This window comes from Saccostrea cucullata, unplaced genomic scaffold (assembly GCF_032062105.1).
Source record: "Saccostrea cucullata isolate Sc308-1 unplaced genomic scaffold, CSIRO_AGI_Scuc_v1 ctg4105, whole genome shotgun sequence".
NCBI classification, from domain to species: domain Eukaryota; kingdom Metazoa; phylum Mollusca; class Bivalvia; order Ostreida; family Ostreidae; genus Saccostrea; species Saccostrea cuccullata.
Genome location: NW_026931518.1, coordinates 22,501 through 48,851, shown reverse-complemented (window position 1 = coordinate 48,851; position 26,351 = coordinate 22,501). Strand labels below are relative to the sequence as shown.

The following is a 26,351-nucleotide window of genomic DNA, read 5'->3' as shown; positions in this document are numbered from 1 at the left end:
AGCTGATGTCTGTCAATGACATCCCATGTGAACGAAAATATACGGGAAGAAATCGTGCTTGTAAGCCATATGGCAGTCCTTGAATGAAGTACAGGCATGTTAAAAAAATAACATTCTCAAACATCCTGTTATGAATGTACCTCGGATTGCCTGAAAAAAAGTTTTATTAACCGATTAAAATATTTTTATACAGATACATGTATACTATATTGTATTTGCAAAGTACTTAGGAGATGACCATTTGAATCTGAAGGAGGGGGGTCCGAATCAGATTATTTATTTCCAATAAGATCAAGAACAGACTGCTACTCGTATGTATTTATTTTTTCATTACAAAAAAATCGGACAAACAAAAGAAGTCCAAAATTAGTGGGAGGGGGTTGGTGGGGTAATAGCACCTGTTCAGGGACATATTATTTATTTTCTTGGCAGTCGAGGACAGATTATCTATTTTCAACATTTTCGAGGACATATTATTTATTTCCAAAAATTACCCTTCCCCTTCGGAATGAAATCGTAGCCCCCTTACCAGAGACATACAAGCTATTTATGTCTCTCTAAAATCTAAATCTAATTTAAAATTAGCCACACGATCCGAAATTACATCTTTAAACTAAATTTACAGAAAACACACACAAATAAAGATAAGGTCAACAAACGCTAACTTACTAGCCTTACTACTAAACTAGTAACACGCTACTTTCTGTTTGATTTGTAAACTTCCGCTTTCATTTGGGTGTTGCTAAAACGCGGAACGGAGAACGGAACGGAACGAAAAAGGGAAAATTGATGTCAACCAAATAACCTATATTCAATATAGATCAGATATAAAAGCAATATTTTTGATATAAAAGTCATATCTAATTTTAAATATTTTTCCATAACTATGATATATTCATGAATCGATCATGTACACTCTCAGAAGGTCCATTAAGAAATCTCATTCATAAAAAAGGCAGAAGAGAAAAAAAAAACGATTAGAAATGTATATTTGTATAGACAACTAGTTTTCACATTATTCAGATTATACAAGCAGTGACAAATTCAAGAATCTTGAGGGGCAGTTTGGGGTAGGGGTAGGGGCACATGCACAGTCACACACGTAAAAAAAAAAATGATTTGAACAGAAAAGGGGAGGGGTGGACCTTTTGCAATTTTTCAGACCTTTCCGATCAGCGGAAAAACAAACTCTGTTGTTTTTAGGGTCATCCATTTACCACCTTTAATTACTGCAGAAAACTTTTACAACTTTATCTATCCAGAATTTTAATATAGGAAGGTTCATACTTTTTTTGTTTATATTTTAACAACCAGTCTTACATTAGAGGTGTTTATCTGAGCTTGCCATAAAGGTTTTCTGATCGAAATCTTAAGAATCTTTTACAGTTTATTTATTTTACCATGGTTCATCTAGTCTGACAAGATATAAAATATATTTGTCCCCCCCCCCCCTTTTCATAATAACTTTTTTTTTTTACTTTAGAAATGTTCATTGAACCCGAACAGTTTTTGTTAATGTAATTAATGTAGTAACCTAGTGTAAATAAATAAGTACTGAAAGATGTAGGAGTTGGAACTTACCCCCACCCCACCCCCACCCCCTTCCAAATCAAACAATTATTATTAGTCTTCTTTTTTCGCTTGTCGAATTTTCAGGTAAGTTGAATTCCTCCCCCTTTCAAATTCGACTTCTACCGCACTCCTATGCATAGGTGTCGGAACCAAGGGGGGGGGGGGGGGGGCTAGCCACCCCCTACTTTTGTTGCCAAGATAGACTTAGTTAAGGCAATGTACATTGCGGCGTAGGTTAATTTAGCATCCCCCCCCATTGCGGCGTAGGTTTAGCCTCCCCCGCACGCTTTTCACAGACACGTTGAGGTATAGGTTTAAAAAATGGGGAAAGTGGTAGTGTTTGGAAAAAAATTGGCTGAAGGAGATCAAACCTAACCCCCCCCCCCCCCCAATAGGATTTTCGTGATTTGACAATGGATAGAATTATTTTTCCCTTTTTTCTGCTTGTAAGTTTTTTTTGTAGGACTAAAAATTATTCTCTTATGCCTTTTTTTGATTTTTTTGTCTTCAAAAGTCTGAATATTATACTTGTCTTCAAAGATGACTAATAAATCATTCTATTCACAGAAAAAAAAAGAACCCAGCAGTAACTGCTTTATTGTGTAATTAATGATGAAATGATACATTCATTAAGTAGTATACATGTCACCTTACTTGTTTACATTTACTGGCCAAAACCAACGAGAGAATCAGGTGGAATAAACATTGAGACAGTCGCATTTAATCTGAACATTTAAAAATCAACTTATGTTACTAAGAAAAAACAAATAATGTCAGGCACTTTTAATGGATTGATTTTCGAAAGCCCAATGAGCTCATTTTCGTAGGTAAAAAAAAAATGAAATTTTCGCGTTATAACGCGAAACTTTCGCGATATACCGCGTAACTTTCGCGTTATAACGCGTACCTTTCGCGTTAGAACGCGAAACTTTCGCGATATAACGCGTACCTTTCGCGTTATAACGCGTACCTTTCGCGTTAGAACGCGAAACTTTCGCGATATAACGCGTACCTTTCGCGTTAGAACGCGTAACTTTCGCGTTAGAACGCGTAACTTTCGCGAATAAACGCGTAACTTTCACGTTAGAACGTAACGCGAAACTTTCGCGAATAAACGCATAACTTTCGCGTTATTTCGCGAAATAATATGCATATAGTAATGTTACTCAGGATCATTGATCTTGACTGAGAGATTAGAATATGAACACAGACGTGAACTCTCAGTAACTTATTAATAAAATACTAGTATAATTTCCTCAGAAGATTTACTGGAGAAATGATGCGAGAATAGGATAGATTAGTCATCAGAATATCTTTTATGTTAAAAATTACCATTGAATAAATAAAATGAATTTTACTTTCATGTACAAGTTTTTCAGTTGTTAAATTCTTTAGACTGATTCTTTTTTAAGGAAAATCTCCACTTAGTCCATGAGCCAGGCCATGAATTTTTCGGTATCGGTACCATCTTGGGTGAATAATTTTCATAGTTAATTTTTGAAGGACATACATCTCTACCTTCAGAAAATGTATGATAGCATTCAATTGATTGTGGCTTTAATGATGTATCAACCGTTTATATAGAACCTCCCAACTTGTTCGTTCTCTCAGCTGTGTCTTTGAGAGAAGAAAGGTTTGTTTTTCAATATGCAATTTCTATCTTGTTTTGAATGATATTTTCTTGAAAATTCTTTGAATGCAGACCATACTATTACCCTTTTCAATTATCATTCAATATTGGCTCTGTAATGAGCCGTCTAAATTACATAGGAATATAACTCTACCCTTTATCATAAAAGTGGAATATACGATTTTTTTAAAATTTTAATCAGGTGAAAGAAATTACTACTGTGACAATTTTCAAATCAAAAACATATTGCACTTAAAGAATTTTTATCATGTATTAGCATATTAAAGCATTATTTCAGTAACAAATATATATAACTTGATTTCATAGTAAATCTTTATCCCTATCCTAAAATGAAAATTGAAGAAAAATTCCCTTGATTTACCCAGTGCGTATACTTAGTATTCTTTACTTAACATTGATATTGTGAATATGTCAGGTCTCAAGTAGAGCCTTTACGTAAAATGTTTTATTTATTTAATCTCAAGTTAAACCATGGTGATAATGGACACTTGAATGTTCTTCTAAGTTAAACGTGTAATTTGTTACATATTTTTGACATCAAAATTAAGCAACATATGTGCACAGTTATTTGTTTCAATATATGTGCTTTGTGGACAGTGTCTCACGTCCTGGAATGGCCTGACGCCCCTTTCTTCCACTAGTCCGGGTAGAAGCAACCCTTACCCTCTTACGGGAGATCCCTCTAGGACACCACTCTCTACACAAAGCTCTGACGGGTCTTAACTTTAATCAAACTCATCACGCAAGTCATTGTTCATCTTTCATCCATTCTATCATCCACCCCAAAGCCCTGTGGCGACAGGCGAGGAACGAAGGTATAACAGGTGAGGGTTCACTGGAAGTCGCTAGTCCCGGACCTGCACACAGGTGGCACAGGCCATAGAATTGCTCCTCACCGACCGGAGCAGCGTTGGAGTTCGGCAGCCACCTGTGCGACTGAGCAGCCCTCTTTAGGAACGCACTGCTCACGTCCATGGCAAAGAGGAGCCGATTAGAAAAGGTATCCCAAACATTGCCTGCTCCACATTTCTCTAGCCAGTTTACCGCGGCTGGTGGGGACCCTACACATGCGATCGAAATAACAAAGAGAGCAAGAAGAAAACAAGGATCATCCCACTGAACCTTGGATCGTGGAATTTTCGTACGCTTCTCGACACAGACATTAAATACAGACTCCAGAGACGCACAGCACTGATTGCATGCATACTCGCGAGATATAGCATTGACATCGCGGCTCTCAGTGAAACCAGGATGGAGGAGCCGAGGAGAGACGAGAAGCTGGCATAGGCTTTGCTATAAAGACTACGCTTGCTGGCAAGCTAGTCGGCGTACCCAAATGAGCGAACGACCGCCTGATGACAATGAAACCCCCTCACTCGAGGAAAGTCCGCCACTATTGTCAGCGCATATGTTTCTACCCTCACTAACCCAGAGGAGGCTAAAACAAGTTCCAAAAGAACCTCCACAATGTCATCAACGCCATCCCCAACGCCACAAGCTCGTCATACCTGGTGACTTTAATGCGAGACTTGGACGTGACACCACCACCGGGGAAAAGCGTGATTTGGAAGCACGGAGTGGGCAAGTGCAAGAGTAACAGCCTGTTGCTTCTTTAGACGTGCGCTGAACATTGCCTTCTGATCACTAACACCGTCTTCTGCCTTCCCATCCGTAACAAGACGTCATGGATGCACCCTCGCTCAAAGCGCTAGCATCTCATTGACTACGTCATTGTCAGGAAAAAAAAAAGACAGAAAGTTCGTTTGTTCACCAAGGCTACCGGTATGTGCGGCGCGGAGTGCTGGACAGATCTACCTTGCTGGATGACCGCGACGTGGAAGCAGCATGGCGCACACTTCGTAATACAGTGTAAAATACAGCCTTCGAGTGTCTTGAGCCCTCTACAAAAAAACACAAAGACTGGTTTGATGAGAACCGTGTCGAGACCACGTAGCTTCTAGACGACAAACATCGCGCTTACATATACAAGGCTCATATTGATGATCCCACCTCCACAGCAAAAAAGACGCTCTGAGGAACGCTCGCAGCACAGTACAGCAAAAGCTTCGGGAGACTCCTGGCTGAATGCCAAAGCTGACGAGATCCAACGCTACGCCGAATCTCATGACAGGAAGAACTTTTACTGTGGACTGAGGGAAGTCTACGGGCCAACTCCATTAGGCTCATCCCCTCTCTTCAGTGATGACGGGTTAACACTCATCACAGAGAAGGAAAAGATACTCGCTAGGTGGGCGGAACATTTCAATAGCGTTCTGAACTGTCCTTCTACCATCAACGACAAAGCCATCAACCGACTACCCAATTTCCCATCAACCAGTCACTGGACGCCGTTCTCTCGTTGGATGAGATCAAAAAAGCAATCAAAACACCTGGTGGATACTCCATCCCAGCTGAGATTTACAAAGAAGGGGGCGTGGCTCTAGTCGAAAAACTCCTTCATCTGCTTGTGCGAGGATCGGCCTGACCAGTCACCTCCGCATCCACTGTCCAGGTCAACCCCCTCCCCCACGAAGATGAGATAGTGGTCATCGTCGTCACCGACGGACGAATAACTTAACTAGTATATGTGCGTTGGTACTTATCTTTTTCTTTATATAAATTTTTGAGGTACATGTTATTGTTGAATAAAAGTAGTAAAAATATGCAATTTTTGTTAGAATCACGGCTAGTAACTCAGTTAATGCTCTTTTAATATGTTCATCATATCTCTGAGTAATTCTGGTAGAACTTTCTATCACGCTTGGCAACTGCGTGAAAATACTTTGCAGGTTGCAAATATATTTAGCTCAAAATACCTTATTTGAGCAAATAAAGGGCAAAATCTTTGTCTCCAGCATTGAAGCCACAACGGATTTGATGCTATCATACATTTTCTCACTAGTTAGGGGTATTCCTTACCAAATATCACTCTAAAGTTTATTCACCCAAAATGGTACCGACCATCCCCAGTGGCTCATGGACTATATCCAATTTTCACAAATGCGGTGGGACACAATTGACAAATTTACCTTATTTTGTCAATTTTCTGAGATCTTGATCTCTATAAAATAAAATTATTTCGAATTCTCTAGAGAGTGCATAAAAAAAGACGCCGGAAAGGGGTGATTTTCCCCGAAATTAATAATCTTGAAGTTTATCTTTTGGAAAACTCGCATAAACTTTGAATTGTTTGAACAGCGTTGAGAGAGAGAAGTTTTGAGGGTAAAGATGGATTCAATAGCAAGAAAGCTTAAAATTTATCTTGTGATAATCCAAGACCAAAATAGCCATTTGCTTATCATTGTAATGAGTAAACTTGATGACAAAATCAAAAGAAAGTTGAGACTAATTAAAGCAAATGGCTGGTTAAACAGCAGAAGTTTCGCGTTACAACGCGAAAGTTACGCGTTTATTCGCGAAAGTTACGCGTTATATCGCAAAAGTTATATCGCGAAAGTTTCGCGTTATAACGCGAAAGTTTCGCGTCATAACGCGAAAGTTACGCGTTATTTCGCGAAACTTTCGCGTTTATTGGCGAAAGTTTCGCGTTATCACGCGAAAAATTTATTTTTTTTACCTACGACAATGAGCTCATTCGGCTTTCATAATTTTGAAAGGAGGGGGTTATCAAGGAAAATTGTTTTTACTTGTCTAATGATACATGTATTTTGTTTTTGGGGTGGGGGATAAAGGTCCAAAATTTATACGTTCAGCTTTTAAGGTCACGGGTGACCTATTCAGTATTGCTAGGCGCTATCCGGTGTGCGTCGTGCGTTAACATTTGAACATTTTCAGCCTCTTCTCTAAAATTTTCTTAACCAATTTCAATCAATTTTGGCATATAGCATCTATGGGTGAAGGGGACCAAAAATTGTGAATTTCATGGTCCCTGTCCCCCTCCTGGGGCCTGGTCCCGGGGCCAAAATCACTAAAATTAATGCAATCTTTAAAAATTTTCTTTACTGCTGGACATCAAGCAGTCAAACTGTTGGTATGATTGTAATCAGCATTAATTGAGTCCTCTACCAAGATTGTAAAAATTCATGGCCCCAGGCAATCTCTACCCAGAGTTGTCGTTCGCTTCGCTACAACAGTGGAACGATAACTCTGGGTAGAGATCGGGCCCTAGGATCTCGGGGTTCTAGTGCTAGGGCGGGGCTAAGTAGATCATATAGTGAAAATGCATTATTTCTTTGACATTCTTTTTCTCTGCTCCTTGGCATTAAATAAACTAACCAAGTGCATAGTTATGTTGAATTGATTATATTGTGAAAAGGCATAAATTCTTTAAAAATCTACTGTTCTTGAGTATTAAACCAATGAACTATGTACATAGTTATGATGAGGAAGAATGCCTCTTTGAGATATGTGAATTTCAAGGCCCCTGGGTCAGGGGTTCTTGTGTTAGGTCGTGGCTGTTTATATAGTGAAAATGCATGAATTCTTTGAAAATCTTTTCCTTTGTTCCTGGGTATTATGCCAATTATCAAAGACTCAAAGTACATATTTATGATGAAGTAAGCTACCTCTTCCAAAATGGTTAATTTCAGGGTCCCTGGGTACTAGCAGGGGGGGGGGGGGGGGGGGTGGGTACATAGTCTGAAAATAAATTAATGCTTTGAAATCTGCTCTTTGGTATTAATCAACTATTTATGATGAAATAAAATTTATGAAAAAAAATTTTAAAATGTTGAAATATATGGCCCCAGGGTCAGTGGTTCCTTTGGGATGGGATGCACAACTGGTTATAAAGTGGAAATGCACTTTCTCTTTGTTTCTCTAATCTACCTCTGGATATTAAGCATTTTAAAATCGCTAAAACTACTTCTCGCTAAAAATAAAATACTAGTTTTTATGAAGGAATCACTAAATTTGCGTCTCACTAAAATTTCCACTTCTACGATTGCTTTCTTAAACTATTTCAATTTGGAATTTCCCAATTTATTTTTTAGACCAATGTAGAGAAAACATATATCCTGATATTTACATGGAAGGTCACATGCAGGAAAATATAATAACGTTTAATTTTATCTACATCGTTGGATCTCAGCCGAGAGTCAAGGTATTACAGCTAGTGTATTCAATCACCGATTCGATCACCATTTGCAATAAGCCTTGAAATTGTTACACTGTCTACGCCTTTGATGGTATGGGACCTGCATGTAGTTGAAATTGTAATTGTGTCCTGTAAAATCACTAATTTTCATCGTTTTTGAGGTATGAAGAGACCCATGAATTTATGCCCACCATGAAATGTAAATTTTCATATGCACAACTACTAAAAAGTTCTTCATCCACGAAATCAAATCCCCACGAACCAACATTTTTTTTTCAAACCACAAAAACTTGACCACACAAAAATATGTGATTTTACAGTATATAATAGGGTAAGAAAATTATGTTACCCCTACTCCTTTCATTCAAACTCAAATAACAAAGTTTATTAAAATTTATTGTCCAAATCTAATACTAGAACTCTGTCTTGGCAGGGTAACAATAAATGATCAGACATTTACTAATCTGGTAAGTACAATGTACCAGGTACTAGTCATCAAATTTGATTTTCTTTCCTTGAAATGTTTGTATTTGTGCTTGCTCTTTTCGTTTCTTGCTTGCAATCCATGAAGGATGTAACTTTTCGTTCTTGTCTTCTGGAAAAGAAAATAGGTCATTACAAAAATGGGTCATCTATAAATAATTGATCTTTTAGAAACTGATTAAATTTAGAAATAAAAGATGTCATAATGAACCTCAATGAGCACATTTATAACATAACAACTTGACAATGTTACTGTTTATATTTACTCTGAACACTTTTCAACAGGAGAAGTAAGTACATTAACTTATTTATAAAAGTTCTAATTTTTGCAACAAGAAAAGCGTAAAAAAATTTCTGAAAGAAATAACATTCTAAAGATGACAAGAGTCACATGAACCACATCTTAGTCACATTGACCCAGCTGTTTTTCAACAGGTTTTCCTATGATACTTCAATTTCCTATTGTAGTATTGTAGCCCTAAACCAGGGGGCTATGATTTGAACAATTTAGAATCTACACTAGATACATTAAGAAGCTCCTATGTAAGTTTCAGCTTTACTGGCCCAGTGGTTATTGAGAAGACTTTTCCAATATACTATTCCAATTGAATCTGAAAATAATCCCTATGGTGCCTCCAGCCAATGCCAAAAGGCCATGATCTGAACAATTTAGAATCCATGCTACCTCAGGAAGCTTCAACATACATGTTAGTTTTTCTGGCCCGTTGGTTCTTGAGAAGAAAATATTTGAAGATTTTTCTTATACATTTCAATGTAAAACTTAGATTCCCTACTGTGGCCCCAGCCTATCCCCAAACACACAAGGTAGGGGTGGGGTGGGTTCTTGAGAAGAAGATATTTAAAGATTTTTCATATACGAGGGTTGATCCAAAAGTTCGTGGAATTTCTAAAATTTTATCGTGATTTTCCAATTACCAATAAGGTCACACAAGCTTTCTGAAAATGGATAGTTGTGAAACCCGGGGGAGACTTCGACGTAACGTCAAGTAAGATATGTCAAGTCACGTTATAGAAGCATCTCACTCTAATGTCCGATTGGAATACGTAATTCTACAAAATGCTGCCCTTTTCTCCTTTTTTTTTCTCAAGAAAAGCCTGGGTATCCTCTCGCACCAACTTATCTTCATCTTCTTTTTCACTCATATTTCAAAAAACAACCCATCTTTCCATATGATGTCCCAATTTCAGTTGCAATGTCAGAAACAGTACGTCAGTCGACAACGTCCAATAACGCTTTTAATTTGTCAATGGGAATAGGCACTTAAAACAGAGCCTCCAAAAAGCGACCACATCTTTGATGAACGTCCATGGAAGTTCTATTTTTTCTAAATATTGGTATGCAACTGGAAAAACAGTAACTAAAATGCATTTTCCCAAGCCTATGTCAAAAATATACGCGTTTAAGATAGAGTGATCCCGGGATTTTCACAAAACATATGACTTAGCCGAAATTTGACGTTGTTTAACAACTTAAAGATGAACAATAAATCATCAACTAATAAACTAAATATCCAGTAAAATCAGTAAACCTCTCACAGAAAGATTTATAAAAGATGAAGCAATCGTAATAATGAAATAATTTTCATTTTATATACCACATATGGCGGTTTAATTTTCATTTCATGTATTAAGAATTAAAATGATAATAAACGCGTTAATCTCTCGCCCCCATTTCCAAACAACCTTTTCTATAGCAACTGCCATAGAGTTACTATCAAAGATATTTAAAATGGTTTTTAATTTTTAATATTCATCAAGTGTCTATATTTTCAGTTGTAATTTTCAACTAATTCCACTAAAAAATAAATAAAATATGAAGAAATTCCATGAACTTTTGGATCAACCCTCGTATACTAATTTCCTACTGTGGCCCCACCGGTGAGTAACACCACAGGTTATAAGTTGAATAATGTAAATTTTACCCTACCTTACGAAGCTTCTACATTAGTTTCAGCTTTACTGGCTCAGTGGTTCTTGAGAAAAAAGTTTTTTAATGACCCCATCCTATTTCTTGTCTTTTCGTGATTATACATGATCAGAAATGCTTACTTGAGCATTCAGCTTAGGTGAACTAAAAATACTCAGTACTTTAATATGCTAACTTTATACATATATGTTGACATTTAGTGCATAGCTCACCTTTTCTAGTGGTGTCTTGTGTTTCTTTTGACCTGTAATAAAATATTTAAACATCGTTAATCAAATGTATAGACCTGGTAGGTTTTCATTACTTTACTTTTTTTAAGGTTTATCGATATTCTGATAAGGGAGATAAAATACATTTCTTTTGAAAAATCATTAGGGTTCAAGCAACATTTTATATGAGTGAGCAGAGGGTTTACGAACCTTAAAAAAAAGCAATTGAATACCAGTATATATAATAATCTAAGATATACCTCTTAAAATCATAAAACATTCGTATAATTACAGGTAAAGTATATGTTAAACATGTTAAATATGAAACCCCTCTCTCTTCCCATTTAAAACTTGTGTCCAAGGTTTACGTTCTGTGGCAGACAGACAGCTAGACCAACTGACAGACAAATGAGATTTAAATCTAACACATACTACAGTAGTAAAAAAACTATTTTCATGTCACTGAATCATAAATACCTGAATTGCTTGTTTTGATTAGGATTTGTATTTGGAAATCCCCTATTCCTTTTATTTTTTTGAAAGTTTGAGACATGTTTTGATGTTGTTGCCTTTTTTGACTCATTCCTTTCTTTGGTGCTTCTTCTCCAGTCTCTTTCTGACAGTGAGCCGAGGAATGTAGATCTAAATGCATGTTTTCCCCTCTCCAGTTCCTCCTCCTCATCTCTATCATCTGCATTATCTCCCTTTAGCCTGTAACTATCCTCTTGATTATCATCTTCATCCTCTTCACCTGAATCATCACTTGTAACAAAGAAAGCATCTTTCTTTTTGTGTTTCTTTGCTTCTGTATCTAAGGATTTTGATTTATCATCTCCTGTTAGAAATGAAGGCACGGAATCGGTTGGTATCTCACTTTCACTATCCAAATCATCCATGTTTAATTTCTTTATTACCATTTCTGAATTTTTGCTCTCCTGCTTTCCTTCTTTTTTACTTTCTTTTATCTGTTTAATTTTATTTGTGCTGGGTTTAGATGAATCTGTTTGTACTGTTGATTTGTGATGTGTCTCTGTTTGCTGTGTTTCCGACTCGTTCTCAGACAATTCCTCGCTGTGGACAGAATCCTCTTCAGAAGTCTCCTCACTCTCTTCTTCTGATTCCATATCAGAGCCCCCTCCATCTCCAGGAAACCCTGGATTAGCTGGACTGTCTGTAGCTTCCTGTGCTGAATTGTCTGAACTTTTCTTCCCTGTATTTATTTTCTGAATTTTGTCCAGACCTTCTTCATCTCCTTCCAGTCGATTCTGTAAATAAGATTTCACCAAGACTTCTCCAGCTTTGACATTTGTGATGATTTTGTCAACACGATTCTGTTTTTGTTTTTTGATTCTTCGACCTGAATTTCGACTCATCAGAAAAGCTGCCAAAGACATCCAGTCCTCATGGTCTCTGCGGAATTCTTTCACAGAATCTTGTAAAATCTTGTGATCTGTCAGTCTAGCCAGTGCCTTGGTTTCCAAAGAGGCCTTTGGCTTTAAATACACACAGATTTGAAATAAGTTAACATATATTATCTATAAACAAACTTTACTTTGTATCCACAGACACATTATCATTCGAGTATTCATATTCAGGGATTGTTTTGGGGGTCAGCTTTTCTGTTAAAAGTCATTTTAGATTTCAAATACTGTAGACATACTTTTAACCCATGTTGGAGTAAGAACATTACACTAAGTAAGCAGTCACAAACTCTCTTTGAAAATTTGTCATTGTATACTTAAAGTGTTAATACTTCCTAACAGTCTTCAATCCTTACATTGTATGAGATCTTTATAATAGTTTTAGTTTCTTTCTTTTTTTAAGAAAAAAATAAATTTCCAAAAAAAATAAAAAATTTTCATACAATGATCTGAATGATAAATTAACATACCAAAGTATTCTTTAAAACAAGAGGCCCAAGGGCCACAACGCTCACCTAAGAACCTTTGACCATGCTGTTCTTTACCAGATTTCCCCCTTGTAATACCTACTGTGGCCCCGCCCTACCCCTAGTGATCATGATTTGAACAATTTAGAATCTGCACTACCCCAGGATGCTTTCAGGTAAGTTTCCGTTTTTCTGGCCCAGTGGTACTTGAAAAGAAGACTTTAAAAAAAAAATCTCGTATAATTCAATGTAAAATTTAGAATCTACACTACCCCAGGATGCTTTCACATAAATTTCAGTTTTTCTGACCCAGTGGTTCTTGAGTATAAGATAAAAAAAAAGCTATATATTTCTATGTTAAACTTGGATTCCCTATTGTGGCCCCGCCCTACCCCCGAGGGTCATGATTTGAACAATTAAGAATCTATACAATCCAAGGATGCTTCCCCATAAGTTTCAGCTTTCCAGGCCCAGTGGTTCTTGAGAAGAAGATTTATAAATATTTTTCCTATATATTTCAATGTAAAACTTGAATTCCCTGTTGTGAACCTGCCCCACCTGTGGGTATTATGATTCGAACAATTTAGAATCTACACTACCTCAGGATGATTCCCCATAAGTTTCAGCTTTCCAGGCCCAGTGGTTCTTGAGAAGAAGATTTTTAAATATTTTTCCTATATATTTCAATGTAAAACTTGAATTCCCTGTTGTGAACCTGCCCCACCTGTGGGTATTATGATTCGAACAATTTAGAATCTACACTACCTCAGGATGATTCCCCATAAGTTTCAGCTTTTTTGGCCCAGTGCCCAGTGGTTCTTGAAAAGATTTTTAATGACCTCACCCTATTTTTGTCTTTTCTTGATTATCTCCCCTTGTGAGGAAACTTGGTCCTTCATTTTAACAATTTAAACTCCCCTTCACCCAACAATGCTTTGTATCAAGTTTGGTTAAAATTGGCCCAGTGGTTCTTGAGAAGAAATTGAAAATGTGAAAAGTTTACAGACTGGACATACGAACAGCTAGACAGATGGACAAAATGTGATCAGAAGAGCTCAGGTGAGCTAAAAATATAAGAATTTGAAGAAACAAGTACTTAATATAGCCTAAAAATTCTTACCTCTTTGCAAACATTTGCGAAAGAAATGGTATGTCCGATAGCATATTTTGCTATGCGGTCTGGTTTTAAGTCCTGTAAAGAATATCAATGATATCAACATAAAATAGTCTTGCACACTTCATACTTCTAAAAAACTTTAAATTCAATGATGAAGGTTTCTAGTGAGAGAGTATATAGTTTTGAATAATAAATGACTGTTTATGTACATCTTCCTTGATCATTACTTACTTTTAAGACTTGTACTTCCTCTACTAATCTTTCTGCTTTTCTTTTATTTTTCTCAAGTAACTTCTCTGGACCCCTTAAAGAATAACAAAGATAAATACTCACTTTGTTCTTTGTATTGTATTAGGAAATTTGTTCCTAAAATTTGGTGCTGCATTTCACTTACATTTCATGTGACTTAATTTCATGAGATAAAAGCATGATTTCATTTATTTGCCAGATATTTTTTTTTTTGCATATTCTAAAAACTTAACATTCATATTTACATCCAAAAAATTAACAAATTGAAGTTCTTATAAAATAAATCTTGAATAAGTCTTTTAATCATAATTTATTAGAAAAAACATTCACTGTATAATTTTTTTTAAATTTCTTCACTCTACAGTACTGTAACCTGCAATATTATAATATAATAGGGCCATCTTTTAAAAAATATGTTTAGTTGCCCTCTCCCCACTGACTGGCCAAAAATTGCTTGACTCAAATTTTTTTTTACCCCCGTGAGACAATTATTTTTTATGTATTCAGGAATACACATTTTGAAAACTTGTGTTGATTTTGAAATATTCTATGAAAAAAAAATCCCACCTAGCTACCGACCTAATTTTTTCACTCTGAGTTGGGAAAGGGCAATCAAACATTATTGAAAAATTATTTGGACCACCCTACCTTTGTTTCTTCTGCAGTGCTGTTATTTGTCTTGTAAGCTTGTGGATTACGTGAACTTTCACCTTCTTAATTTGTCCCCTCATAGAGATAACCTAATTGTAGGGGAAAGAAAATTAATGTAATATGGTTCAAGTTTTCTAAAAAGTACTGATAAAGTACACAAAACTTCTTTTAGAAAAGAATTATATGAAAACTTAATAATACTGTGTGCTTTTGCAACAGGGTCAGAATTCCATCAAATCTGAATATCTGATCAATAATCGGATCCTTTGATCTGCTCACTCAAGATAGCTACCAGGGACCTGAGGATACCCCACTCAGTGGTATCTCCTGGTGTCCCTTCTGATAAAGAGAGATCGTACTCATTAGCGACATTCAGGAAAATTAATGTAAAAGTAAAGGAAGCCATGGAGAAAACTTTATGGTTCCATATAAAACAAAGTCTAGAGCTAAACAACAAGGCAAAAGCAAGTACATGTACTTATTATATATTTTTGTACAGGAAAAACTGTAGTCATTCTCTTGGCGGCTATCGAAACCAGTCACAGTTTTCTGTTCATGAAACATCAGGGCTTTCACTTCTGTAACAGAATTCTGAGATACTTCCAAATTCTTATTATAAGTGAACGTTTGATTGGATAATTGAATAGTCTTATTTATTCAGCATGTACACAAAGTTGCATCTTGGTGCAGTGATATATAGTATTCAATCTTGAATGCTTCAAAAACAATGCATATAAAAATTGCTCAACAAATTGTGTTCTCCTTGAGAGACTTTGTACTCAAAGTTCAGAAAGTGTTGTCCGTTTTGGGGTATAAAAAGCAATAAATTATTTATTAAAGTTATACAGCCAAATTAAGCTATATGGATTAAACAAGAGACTGTGCAAGACCTGAACAAAGCTGTATAGCTAATTCAAGAGACTGTGATAGGCCTGTTTTTCATTGGCAAGAGAAAATATATTGATTGACCAGGAATGCACACTATTGTTACATACTCGAATTGTAAATTTTTTGAGCCAGGGATGGGGTAATTGAATAAAGTAATTGTAATTGAACGTAATTAATTACATTTATTCGAGGTATTGGAAGTAATTTGTATTTGAGCGAGCCTTCAATTACAAGTAATTGTATGTGTTTATAAAATACATTTATAAAGAGGTCATGTATTTTTAATTACTTTTTTATTACATTTCAATTACTTTTTTTCAAAATGAAAGTTTATAAGAAAGGTTTCTTACACTGATACACAGTTTTTATACTAATAGGTTTAACAGGAAAGGAGAAAATGTATGGCTGGACCGGGAATTATCTCTAGTCAGGTGCTCTACCTACTGAGCTAAATATCCACGGCCCTAACCATTTTCCTCCCTCCTTAAATGGTCTTCGCCCTCGAAGACACAACCCAAGTGAGGACTTTCACCTGCAATTCAGTTTCTGTAACAGGAAAGGAGAAAATGCATGGCTGGACCGGGAATCGAACCCGGGACCCCTGTATCTCTAGTCAGGTGCTCTACCTACTGAGCTATCCAGGCCGATATCCACGGCCCTAACCATTACATAGGTTTATACTACCTATTCCCACATTTTGAAAATGTCAGTTCTACCTGCAAATTTGCAAATTACAATGATTTTAAGATAGTTAATTTGTTTTACAGTAATTCGACTTACTACATACCATTTTAGATTTACCTGTATTCAATTCATTTTAAGATAGAAAATAATGAATGGATTTGTGATAAATATTATTTATTTCCTTAAAAAATATGGATTTGAGTAAGTTACAAAAACGATCTTGTCATACACCATACTGGTGTAGCATGGACTTGTGTTTGTACAATAATTATATGTCTCATAATGTTTAATTTGTTTATACCGTGTGTCACACTGCCAATTGCACTAAAATTAAAAAAATCAATGTTGATCTGATTGTAATTGCAAGTAATTGACAAAATTATCAATGTATTTGAAAGTAATGGACCCCAAGGCTGTTTTGAGCTAGCTTTTAAACAAGAAAGCCTAATGATCAAACTGCTGGCAGTGACAGTACTGCTAATGGTCTTATTAGATAGGCAGATGACCAGCTTTTTCACCTTATTGTTTAAGGCAACCAGATCAAGAGAAGCTGTCGTAGCCACATCGAGGTTTCTGCGCTGTTTGAGATCTTCATCTCCATCGTTTGATGATTCGCCAGAATTCATTTCAATCTGTTTAAGTAGTTGTTGCTCCTAGCAATCACACTATCAATGCACACTTCTGCAGGAAAAAAATTAAGTATCGTCAATGTTATTTAAAGGCTTAAAACTATGATATTTGTTCACCCGACAAGAAGCGTTTACGAGATTCAAAATCTAAAATAAAAATCGATCTGCACAAAATGGTTTTCCGGAAATAATCACGTGATCGCTATAGCGGGTTTTTCAAAATGGCGAATGCTGCACAACTAATTGATGCATTGAGTGATGGCGATCTTGTGTAAGTATGAGTTGAGTGAGACCAATATTTTTTCATTATTCTTTTTAAAAAACTTCATGTGTCATTGAATGATTTAATCAGCATTTGAAACGATGCATTATGTGAGTTTAGATGTAGATCAGTTTATATTCTTTATTTCTCGCTCAGCTGTTTGCATTTGCGACCTATTTAGGTTGTTTATGTCAACTTCAGTTAGCCTAATCAGTAATTTTATCTACGTCGTTAGGACTACCTACCGTAGCTAAGGGGCTATAGCTTGTCTTGTTAGTTGCAACGCATTTTGTTTAGTTTTTGCCAAAGTCTTTAGTCAGAGATTTGAAGTTAATTATGTTCCCCAAACGGAGTTTGGGAACATATTGTTTTTACTTTTTTTCTGAATTTTCTTCTCCGGTACTTTTTTTGTCCGCGAGTGTTCTCGTAAACTACTCATCCGATGTAGGTGAAACCTTTTTAGGGTCACTAGGTATGTTATGTAGATGTGCGGAACGAAGGTCATTTTGCGCGCACGTGCGTGCATGTGTTCGATGCGCACACGTGTAACGCGTGAAATAACCAATATGATAGATATAGCCGTAACCTTTTAAATTTTTGATGAAATGCCTTGAAACTCATAATATAAGGATATAATAGTAGTATAGACATGACGACGTGGTCAAAATAGCAAGCTCTCACGCGCATGCACGTGCGCTTCGTTCCGATTGGTTGAAACAAAAGTCTTTATATCTTTTTTGTTTTCTGACAAAATCCTTTGAAATTTTGAACATCGTCGTACATTATGAAGATCTACAGCATGGTATATAAGAATAATCATGAACGCACGCACATGCACGTTAGCTGCAATCTGATTGGCTAAAAGTTTAAATGCCTAAAACTTTCTTAGTTCTCAATAATACAGGGTGAAATTTCGAATATGAATAGATATAACGAATGCCTACATTATTCTACCATCAAAAGTAAATGCAAGGACGTCATGCACATGCGCGCACACACAATGCGTTAAACGACAGTATACTTAAGTCTTTTGATGTTCATGCAGAATTAAGAACTTATAAATGTAAAGACATGTAACATACTGAAGCAGATCTTTTTACCCTTGACCTTGATACTTAGGTCAAGGTCACTATTAACCTGAATAAAATGTTGATATTAGCTATTTACCAAAATGACATTGACCTATAAACTTGAAATCGACCTTAACCTTTGACCTTAACCCAAGGGTAAAAGACCCCCCCCCCCCCTCACACAAAGTAGACAATCACTGTAAAGCTCAAAGTACACCTCGGACCCACTTAACATTTCAAGGAAACTGCAGAAAAGAGCTCGAAGAAAGAGTATTAAAATATTTGATGTGAGTTTCCAAAGTATAAAGAAATTATTAATTTCATTAATTACAAATCCTGTCGTGTTTGAAATTAAAGTACAGATGAACAAAGTTGGTATATAAGCCTAATATGTTTACATGTATTTATTCGGATGTCGTTAATAGCATTCAATTCTACTGATTTGAAACAATATTTTAATACCAAGCATCCTTTGTTTATTTAACCTTTGAAATTTAATTGATTTTTTTTTTAGAATTACGCAATCCCCAGAAATTCAAAATCAATTTACATGTACGCTCCTTCGTAAAAAAAAAATTATCAGGTATTTGCATTCATGAAAAATATATTAATAAGAAGGTCTTAAAGAATATTGGTCACATTAGCTGATACGAATGTCTTTATAAATATCTATTGTAAACCCCAGAAAGTAGCCTCCTATGCATTGGAAAAAATGAATAGTTCCGGTCAAAAACCTTTACATGTATATATTTATTTACATAGTATATAAAATTTACTAGGCACAGGTACGAGGGTTGTCAAAATGACCAGAGAGGAAATATATCTAAAAAAATCTGAACAGATTAAAGGAAAATCCCTTTTCTATGTATGGAACTAAAATTGACTAAGTTCATTTTGATTGGTTAGCTATCGGCGTGATATCCTTAGTCGACTTTAACACTGCCTTGTCGTAGGAATAAAACCAACTTTGAGCCCGAGATTAAAATCAGTAGAGAATTTAAATGTGAATAGGTATTTCAAAAAATGATATATATTTGAAATGTGGTAACTTTATATCTGCAATTTTTTCTATTATTCGCGGGATAGAAAGATGTAACCTTAACCAACATGCCATGATCATCTTGCATATGCATGTACATGTACGTGTGCGCCAAAGCAAAACGTTAAACGATATATAGTTGATATCATTGTAACTTTTATATCTTTAAATGAAATCCTTAAAACCTTAGTATATTTATAAAAGGTGTTACAGGAAAAGCTATGGCACGAAAAGGGACATGGGGAGCGTTTGGGGAACATCTGTAACGGTCCCCGTTACAATTAGCCCTAGTTAATATTGTGTTTTGAGATACGAATTTAATTTTGATAATATTCAATATATCGACCAAAAAAAAAATGGATTGGGGGGTATGGCCTCTCAGACCCCCACACCCCCGTTTGGTTCCTACGGCCATGGAAACTATACATCAATCTTGTGTTCAACGATGTTCAAAAGTTTTTACAAATAGAAAAAAAATCATATTTTTAGAATACAATTAAAGAAATCAATAATATGAAAATATTCCCTTTTTCAAAGTTTTTTTTTCTCAATATTTTGAATAAGTTACAACTTGAGAATACGATAAAAAGATATATAATTTACCTTTACTTAATATTCCATTTGGGTTCATTTGATTTCCATGTGAGTTTCCATTTGGGTAAATTGACGCACCCCAAGAAAATGTAATAAAAAATTTTAATTCATTTTGAATTTATTGAAACTTTGAATTGCTGGTCGGGTTTGATTGACACTAACGATATTAGTGAGGGTGTTTTACTTTCGAACATGATTACTGTGAATTTTTCAGATTATAGTTTTTAATATCTTTCATAAATACTCAACAAAATTGCCACTTTTCTTAAGTAAAATTAAGAGTAAAATTATAATTTGTGAAAGTGTAAGGACATGTCAATCAAACCCGTCCAGAAAATTGAAGTTTTAATAACTTCAAAATGAAAATAGATATTTATTATATTTTCATGTGAAATGCTATTGCAATACATAAGTTGTGATATTATAGAAAATTTGAGAAAATACTGTAATTATACCCCCGGCAAACGAAGTTTGGGGGGGTATATAGGAATCCCCTTGTCCGTCTGTCCGTCTAGCTGTCTAGCTGTCCGTCTGTCTGTGCAGTCGTGTCTGGTCCATATCTTTCTTACAAAGGGACATTAGAATCTACTACTCCACACTAAGATTGCTCATGACCTAAGGGTGTGTCATGACCTTGATCCAAGGTCATTTGGGGAAGTTCAAGGTCACTGGAAGAAAAATTTCATAATTCGTGTCCGGTCAATATCTTTCTTATGGATAAACTTGGTAGGTTCTCATTTCACACAAAGATTACCCATGACCCAAGGGTGTGTCATGACCTTGACCCAAGGTCATTTGGGGAAGTTCAAAGTCACTGGAAGAAAAATTTCATAAATCATGTTTGATACATATCTTTTATGGATAAACTTGGTAGGTTCTCATTTCACACAAAGATTGCCCATGACCCAAGGATGTGTTATGACCTTGACCTTAGGTCATTTGGGAAAGTTCAAGGTCACTGGAAGAAAAATTTCAAAATTCCTGTCCGGTCCATATCTTTCTTATGGTAGGTTTTCATTTCACACAAAGATTGCCCATGACCCAAGGGTGTGTCATGACCTTGACCAAAGGTCATTTGGGGAAGTTCAAGGTCACTGGAAGAAAAATTTCATAATTCGTGTCCGGTCCATATCTTTCTTAGGGATAAACTTTGTAGGTTCTCATTTCACACAAAGATTGCCCATGACCCAAGGGTGTGTCATGACCTTGACCCAAGGTCATTTGGAGAAGTTCAAGGTCACTGGTAGAAAAATTTCATAATTCGTGTCTGGTCCATATCTTTCTTATGGATAAAATTGGAAGGTTCTAATTTCACAAAAAGATTGCCCATGACCCAAGGGTGTGTCATGACCTTGACCCAAGGTCATTTGGGGAAGTTCAAAGTCACTGGAATAAAAATTTCATAAATCATGTTTGATACATATCTTTTATGGATAAACTTGGTAGTTTCTCATTTCACACAAAGATTGCCCATGACCCAAGGATGTGTTATGCCCTTTACCCAAGGTTATTTGGGAAAGTTCAAGGTCACTAGAAGAGAAAATTCAAAATTCCTGTCCGGTCCATATCTTTCTTATGGATAAACTTGTTAGGTTTTCATTTCACACCAAAAATTGCCCATGACCCAAGGGTGTGTCATGACCTTGACCCAAGGTCATTTGGGGAAGTTCAAGGTCACTGGAAGAAAAATTTCATAATTCGTGTCCGGTCCATATCTTTCTTAGGGATAAACTTTGTAGGTTCTCATTTTACACAAAGATTGCCCATGACCCAATGGTGTGTCATGACCTTGACCCAAGGTCATTTGGAGAAGTTCAAGGTCACTGGTAGAAAAATTTCATAATTCGTGTCCGGTCAATATCTTTCTTATGGATAAAATTGGAAGGTTCTAATTTCACAAAAAGATTGCCCATGACCCAAGGGTGTGTCATGACCTTGACCCAAGGTCATTTGGGGAAGTTCAAAGTCACTGGAAGAAAAATTTCATAATTCGTGTCTGGTCCATATCTTTCTTATGGATAAACTTGGTAGGTTCTCATTTCACTCAAAGATTGCCCATGACCCAAGGGTGTGTCATGACCTTAACCAAAGGTCATTTGGGGAAGTTCAAGGTCACTGGAATAAATATTTCATAATTCATGTTTGATACATATCTTTATTATGGAAGAACTTACTTCTGAAAAACCCAGCGGGGGGTATTTTGTCCCGTTTGGACAGTTCTAGTTACCAACTTTTATTTGTGAGTTTTGTAACCTACTTCAACTCTAGAATATTAATCACCGCGAACCCTTTAATTTGCAATGTATTTGTAAAGAATAATTTCTCAGCAGCAAAAATAGTTGTCTGGGATTGATGATTAACTGACGAAATGCAAATAAAAGATGACATGAAAAACAGCTGGTTTACAGCATTATCTATTTTATTTTAACTTCAAATCTGTGTCAATGCACCTTTAAATATACTTGAGAAAACCAATCAAAAAATTAAGTTTTAAATATCATTTAAAGGGTCCACGTCTGAGAATGTTTTACAGTTTTGAGTTAATGTATTGAGAAATTTACATTCTATTTTCCTGGTAATAGAAATTCTCTGATTTCTTGAATTCATAGAGGCACACAAAGCTCCATGATGTACTAAAAAAAATATTTTCTCAATTTAGTGTTGCAAATAACAGGAGTATAAATAGGGCAACAAATTTTATTTCCTGATAAAGAATCTATTTTATTTTAGTCTGTACACAAAGTGGACGTTTTCCTGGTTATAGGGTTTTCTTGAGGGTTTGTATTGGATTTTATGTGTGTTTATTGTGGCTAGAAGCAACTCTTTTTGGTTCAATTCAGTGAGAGAATTATATTTTAAAAATTGCAATACAGTAATCTGTCATTTATACAGGTCAGGAGCAAAGATGATCAAGTTGGTAGAGATGCATATTTTGATTGGTGGTTTTATTTGTAGATTGTCTGAGCAGCTGTTGAAGCAGGGAGCAGATCCAAATGAAATCCTGCCAGTCGAGGGGGTAGCACCTATGCACATAGCTGCAGGACTCAGTGATTCTGCAACACAGTTACTGCTAGATTATAAAGGCAATCCTAATGTCAGGTATCAAATAGTTTCAGTCATTTAAAATTGCTTTAATCAGGAAAGAATACTGTAAAATCACATATTTGTCAATGGGGTCAAATTTTTGTGTTTTGAGGAAAATCTCTTGGTTTCTTGGGGATTTGATTTCATGGATGAAGAATTATTGAGTAGTTTTGTATGTAACGTTTTACATTTTGAAGTGGACATGAATTCCTGGGTCTCTTCAAACCTTGAAAATTAAAAAAAAATAATCCTCACAAAATTTTGTTATTTCACTGTAGTTGCTCTATTCTATGATAATTCAAATGTAGTGCTTTAAGATGTATACATGCATATGTAAATTGCTGTGTAATCTGTTGCCTTGAAACAATGTAATTATTCCTAGGTCTGTTGAGGGTACCACACCAATGCATGTTGCATGTATGTGGGGGAAGAAAGAAATTCTCATCAATCTACTACAACACGGCGGTGATCCTTTTATTAAAGATGAGGTAAAATTTCTTGCGCATACTTTATAGAAGAAAAATTTAGTCCCTTTTCTTTTATATGTTAAACAGTCCCTGCAATATTCAATCTGATTAAAATCAGCTGTTCTGATACGCTATCGCTTACTAAAAGGGGTAGCATATCAGAACAGCTGATTTTAATCAGATTGTGAAATATTAAACTAACCTTTTCTGACTTATAACTGCCTTGCTTAAGGTAGGATTCTTCTCATATTTCTAATATTTAAAAATTAATGAAATTTTCACAAAATCAAGAAGACAATATCAGTAATTGATAGTATCAGTGAAATTAAATTTGACCGTTTTATATTAGCGGCAAGGTCAGGTCAAGGTCATTATCTTTTTCCTTGACATTAAGAATAAAAAATAACTTGTGCCAATCATGTGATACCTACTTCTATTTCAAAAGTTTAATGATTGTTCATTTTGCATAAAAACATATTACTGTATCGGGTCTATAGCATGATATTACCAAATTTACATCATTAATTTCACTTATCTGGATATTGGCTAATCCGAATTTTCTCTGCTTTTCTTAATTTTTTAGGATATAATAGTTATTTTCATATGCTTCCTATATTTAACTTTTTCTTATTTTCACATATAATAAAGTAGTCTTATAAATGTACAAAATGATGCAAAAACAAAAAGTTTTGATCGTTTACTAAGAGAGAAAAAATACTTTTTATGGATTTTTGGCTCAAATCTGCACTTTGATAGGAAGCGTTTAAAAGTTAATAAAGTTCTAGTTTGTTTGAAAAATCATATTTATTTGATATATTGTGAAAGTTTAGTCCCTCACTATTAATCTTACTTACATTTGAAAATTTCTCCAAGTCTTCGATTGTGTAAAAATTATAACAAAATTCATTGTTTTATTATAATTTTGAGAGGCCGAAAAGAAGATATTTTCATACGCCACCATTCCGCCAAAAATATAGTCCCTGCTAGTTTTCAAACGCAGTTTACCATTTCTATTTAAAGTTGAACAATTGTGATGAGGAAAGAAAAATATGGTCTTTTAAATTCCTTACACCTCAATATATAAGACATATAAGCAAATATACTTTGAATGTTTCATATAGTCAGAAACCAGAGAAGAATCCTACCTTAAGGATACACCAAAGGCTTTTTTCCAAATTTTTGTCAATTTTGAGATTTTTGGCTAAGAAAACAATGCTAATCACTGCTTTATAATGCATGAAAAATCCATGCCGATTATTAAATGGTTTTCTAATTATTTAACAATAATCAAACATAAACACTAACACATGTGAATGTGCCGTTATTGAAGCTTCTGATTTGGTCTGTAACTGCCTGCTTCTGAAAGATGCAATAAATCACTGTGACCACTTGGGGAATTCTTCACTAGCCACACAGAGGCTATCAGTAATTAAACTACAGGGACTCTAGATTTAGGGAAGGAGATCTAACAGGTCACTAATGACCATGAAATAGGAGGTGGAGCTTAGCTCTTGCCATTTTGCCGGGAAATCTTTCTGATTCAGAATTGAACCTAATTTACTTCATTAAAAGCACCTAAATAAAGAATAGAACCTCCCATACTTGTGAATATGCATAGGAAATATGGATAAGTGACAGGTATCCAAAGCTGAATCTCCAAGGTGTCATATATTTCTAGCTTTGGCAGACTTTGTTGTGTAATGGGTTTTTGTCCTCTACTGTAAAGTAAGATCAGACAGTTGGTGGTATTATTTCAAAGGATTCAGCTCCCTTATTTATTGACCAATTTCTCTGAAAACTGGCCAGAATGTGTCTCAAATGTGTGTTCACAAAACCGTATCTCAGATTTTCGATATCTTGCTCTGTTCTTGAATTATTGGGGGAAATGTAGAATTGGGCTAATAAATTGGTAACATTGAAAGACAAATGGATGTAACTTTTGAATAAGGAGATTTATCAAAAATCTGAGATATGGTTTTAAAGTTCAATCTTTAAGCTATATTGAGGCAAAATTTTGACTTTGAGAGGTGGAATACAAAAAAGTTGATTTCTAAAATATAAATGCACTAATATTTACATTAAAATATGAATAATGTTTTAATAAGATAAAAATGAAAATTTAAATTAAGATCATTAAATAGTAAATTTAACAAGCTTTCCAGTGATATATACTTTTAATATGTTATCTTTGTTAATGAAAGAATTACAAACAAATTAAATTTTGCCCCGTGGAAACCTTTGGTGTATCCTTAAAATGCTTCTACAAATGACCTTAATGATGAACTATATGCGACTATTTTGGATTTCACTAAAACATGAAAGTGTCTTACTAATATTTAACCTTGTTGAGGTTAGCTTTGTGATCTTCAAATAATCATCATGATCTTTTAAATAGTCAATAGTATAATATCAGTAGCAACAAGTAAATATAAAATGACTTAATTGTTATACCCCCGCTCCAGAGGAGAGGGGGTATTCCGTTTTTACCACTGTGTGTCTGTCCGTCCTTCCGTCTAGTTGTCCGTCTATCTGTCTGTCCGTCCGTAACAAATTTTTCGTCGCAGTTTTCTCAGCAACTACTCATTGCAGATGCTTGAAATTTTGACACAATCATCTCTGAGGCATGCCATATGATAGGCTACATTTTTGGTCAAATCTGATGTCAACTTCTTGTTTGTCTGTGCGTTTGTCTGTTTTATACAAAACAAATTTTTCGTCCCAGTTTTCTCAGCAACTACTGTACTCAATGCAGATGCTTGAAATTTTAACACAATCATCTCTTGGCATGCCATACGGTGGAAAACATTTTT

General features: G+C 35.3%; 2 protein-coding genes across 2 annotated transcripts in view; one reads left to right on the top strand and one right to left on the bottom strand.

Annotated features, from left to right (window-relative positions):
* Nucleotides 1–8,682: 8,682 nt before the first annotated feature.
* On the bottom strand, nucleotides 8,683–17,053 carry LOC134232797 (serum response factor-binding protein 1-like). The gene is made up of 7 exons (XM_062714771.1): nucleotides 16,915–17,053; nucleotides 14,822–14,913; nucleotides 14,156–14,228; nucleotides 13,928–13,999; nucleotides 11,397–12,412; nucleotides 10,923–10,954; nucleotides 8,683–8,874 (listed from the first exon to the last, which is right to left on the bottom strand). The coding sequence occupies exons 1-7, from the start codon at nucleotides 17,020–17,022 to the stop codon at nucleotides 8,768–8,770; spliced, it is 1,500 nt and encodes a 499-aa protein (XP_062570755.1). The 5' UTR covers nucleotides 17,023–17,053; the 3' UTR covers nucleotides 8,683–8,767.
* Nucleotides 17,054–17,071: 18 nt separating this feature from the next.
* Nucleotides 17,072–26,351, top strand: part of LOC134232796 (ankyrin repeat and LEM domain-containing protein 1-like) — a 20,830-nt gene continuing 11,550 nt past the window's right edge. The window contains exons 1-3 of the mRNA XM_062714770.1: nucleotides 17,072–17,296; nucleotides 22,946–23,089; nucleotides 23,457–23,562. Coding sequence (XP_062570754.1) covers nucleotides 17,247–17,296; nucleotides 22,946–23,089; nucleotides 23,457–23,562 — 300 coding nt within the window. The 5' untranslated portion in view covers nucleotides 17,072–17,246. The remainder of the gene's footprint in view (nucleotides 17,297–22,945; nucleotides 23,090–23,456; nucleotides 23,563–26,351) is intronic.

What these genes read in the sequence shown, in the direction of transcription:
- LOC134232797 (XM_062714771.1), bottom strand. Translation starts at nt 17,022, where the DNA reads ATGAATTCTGGCGAATCATCAAACGATGGAGATGAAGATCTCAAACAG. An exon ending in GCACTGCAGAAGAAACAAAG is followed by an intron (nt 14,229 to 14,821) that starts GTAGGGTGGTCC and finishes TTATTCTTTAAG; the next exon opens with GGGTCCAGAGAAGTTACTTG. An exon ending in AATCAAAACAAGCAATTCAG is followed by an intron (nt 10,955 to 11,396) that starts GTATTTATGATT and finishes ATTTTATTACAG; the next exon opens with GTCAAAAGAAACACAAGACA.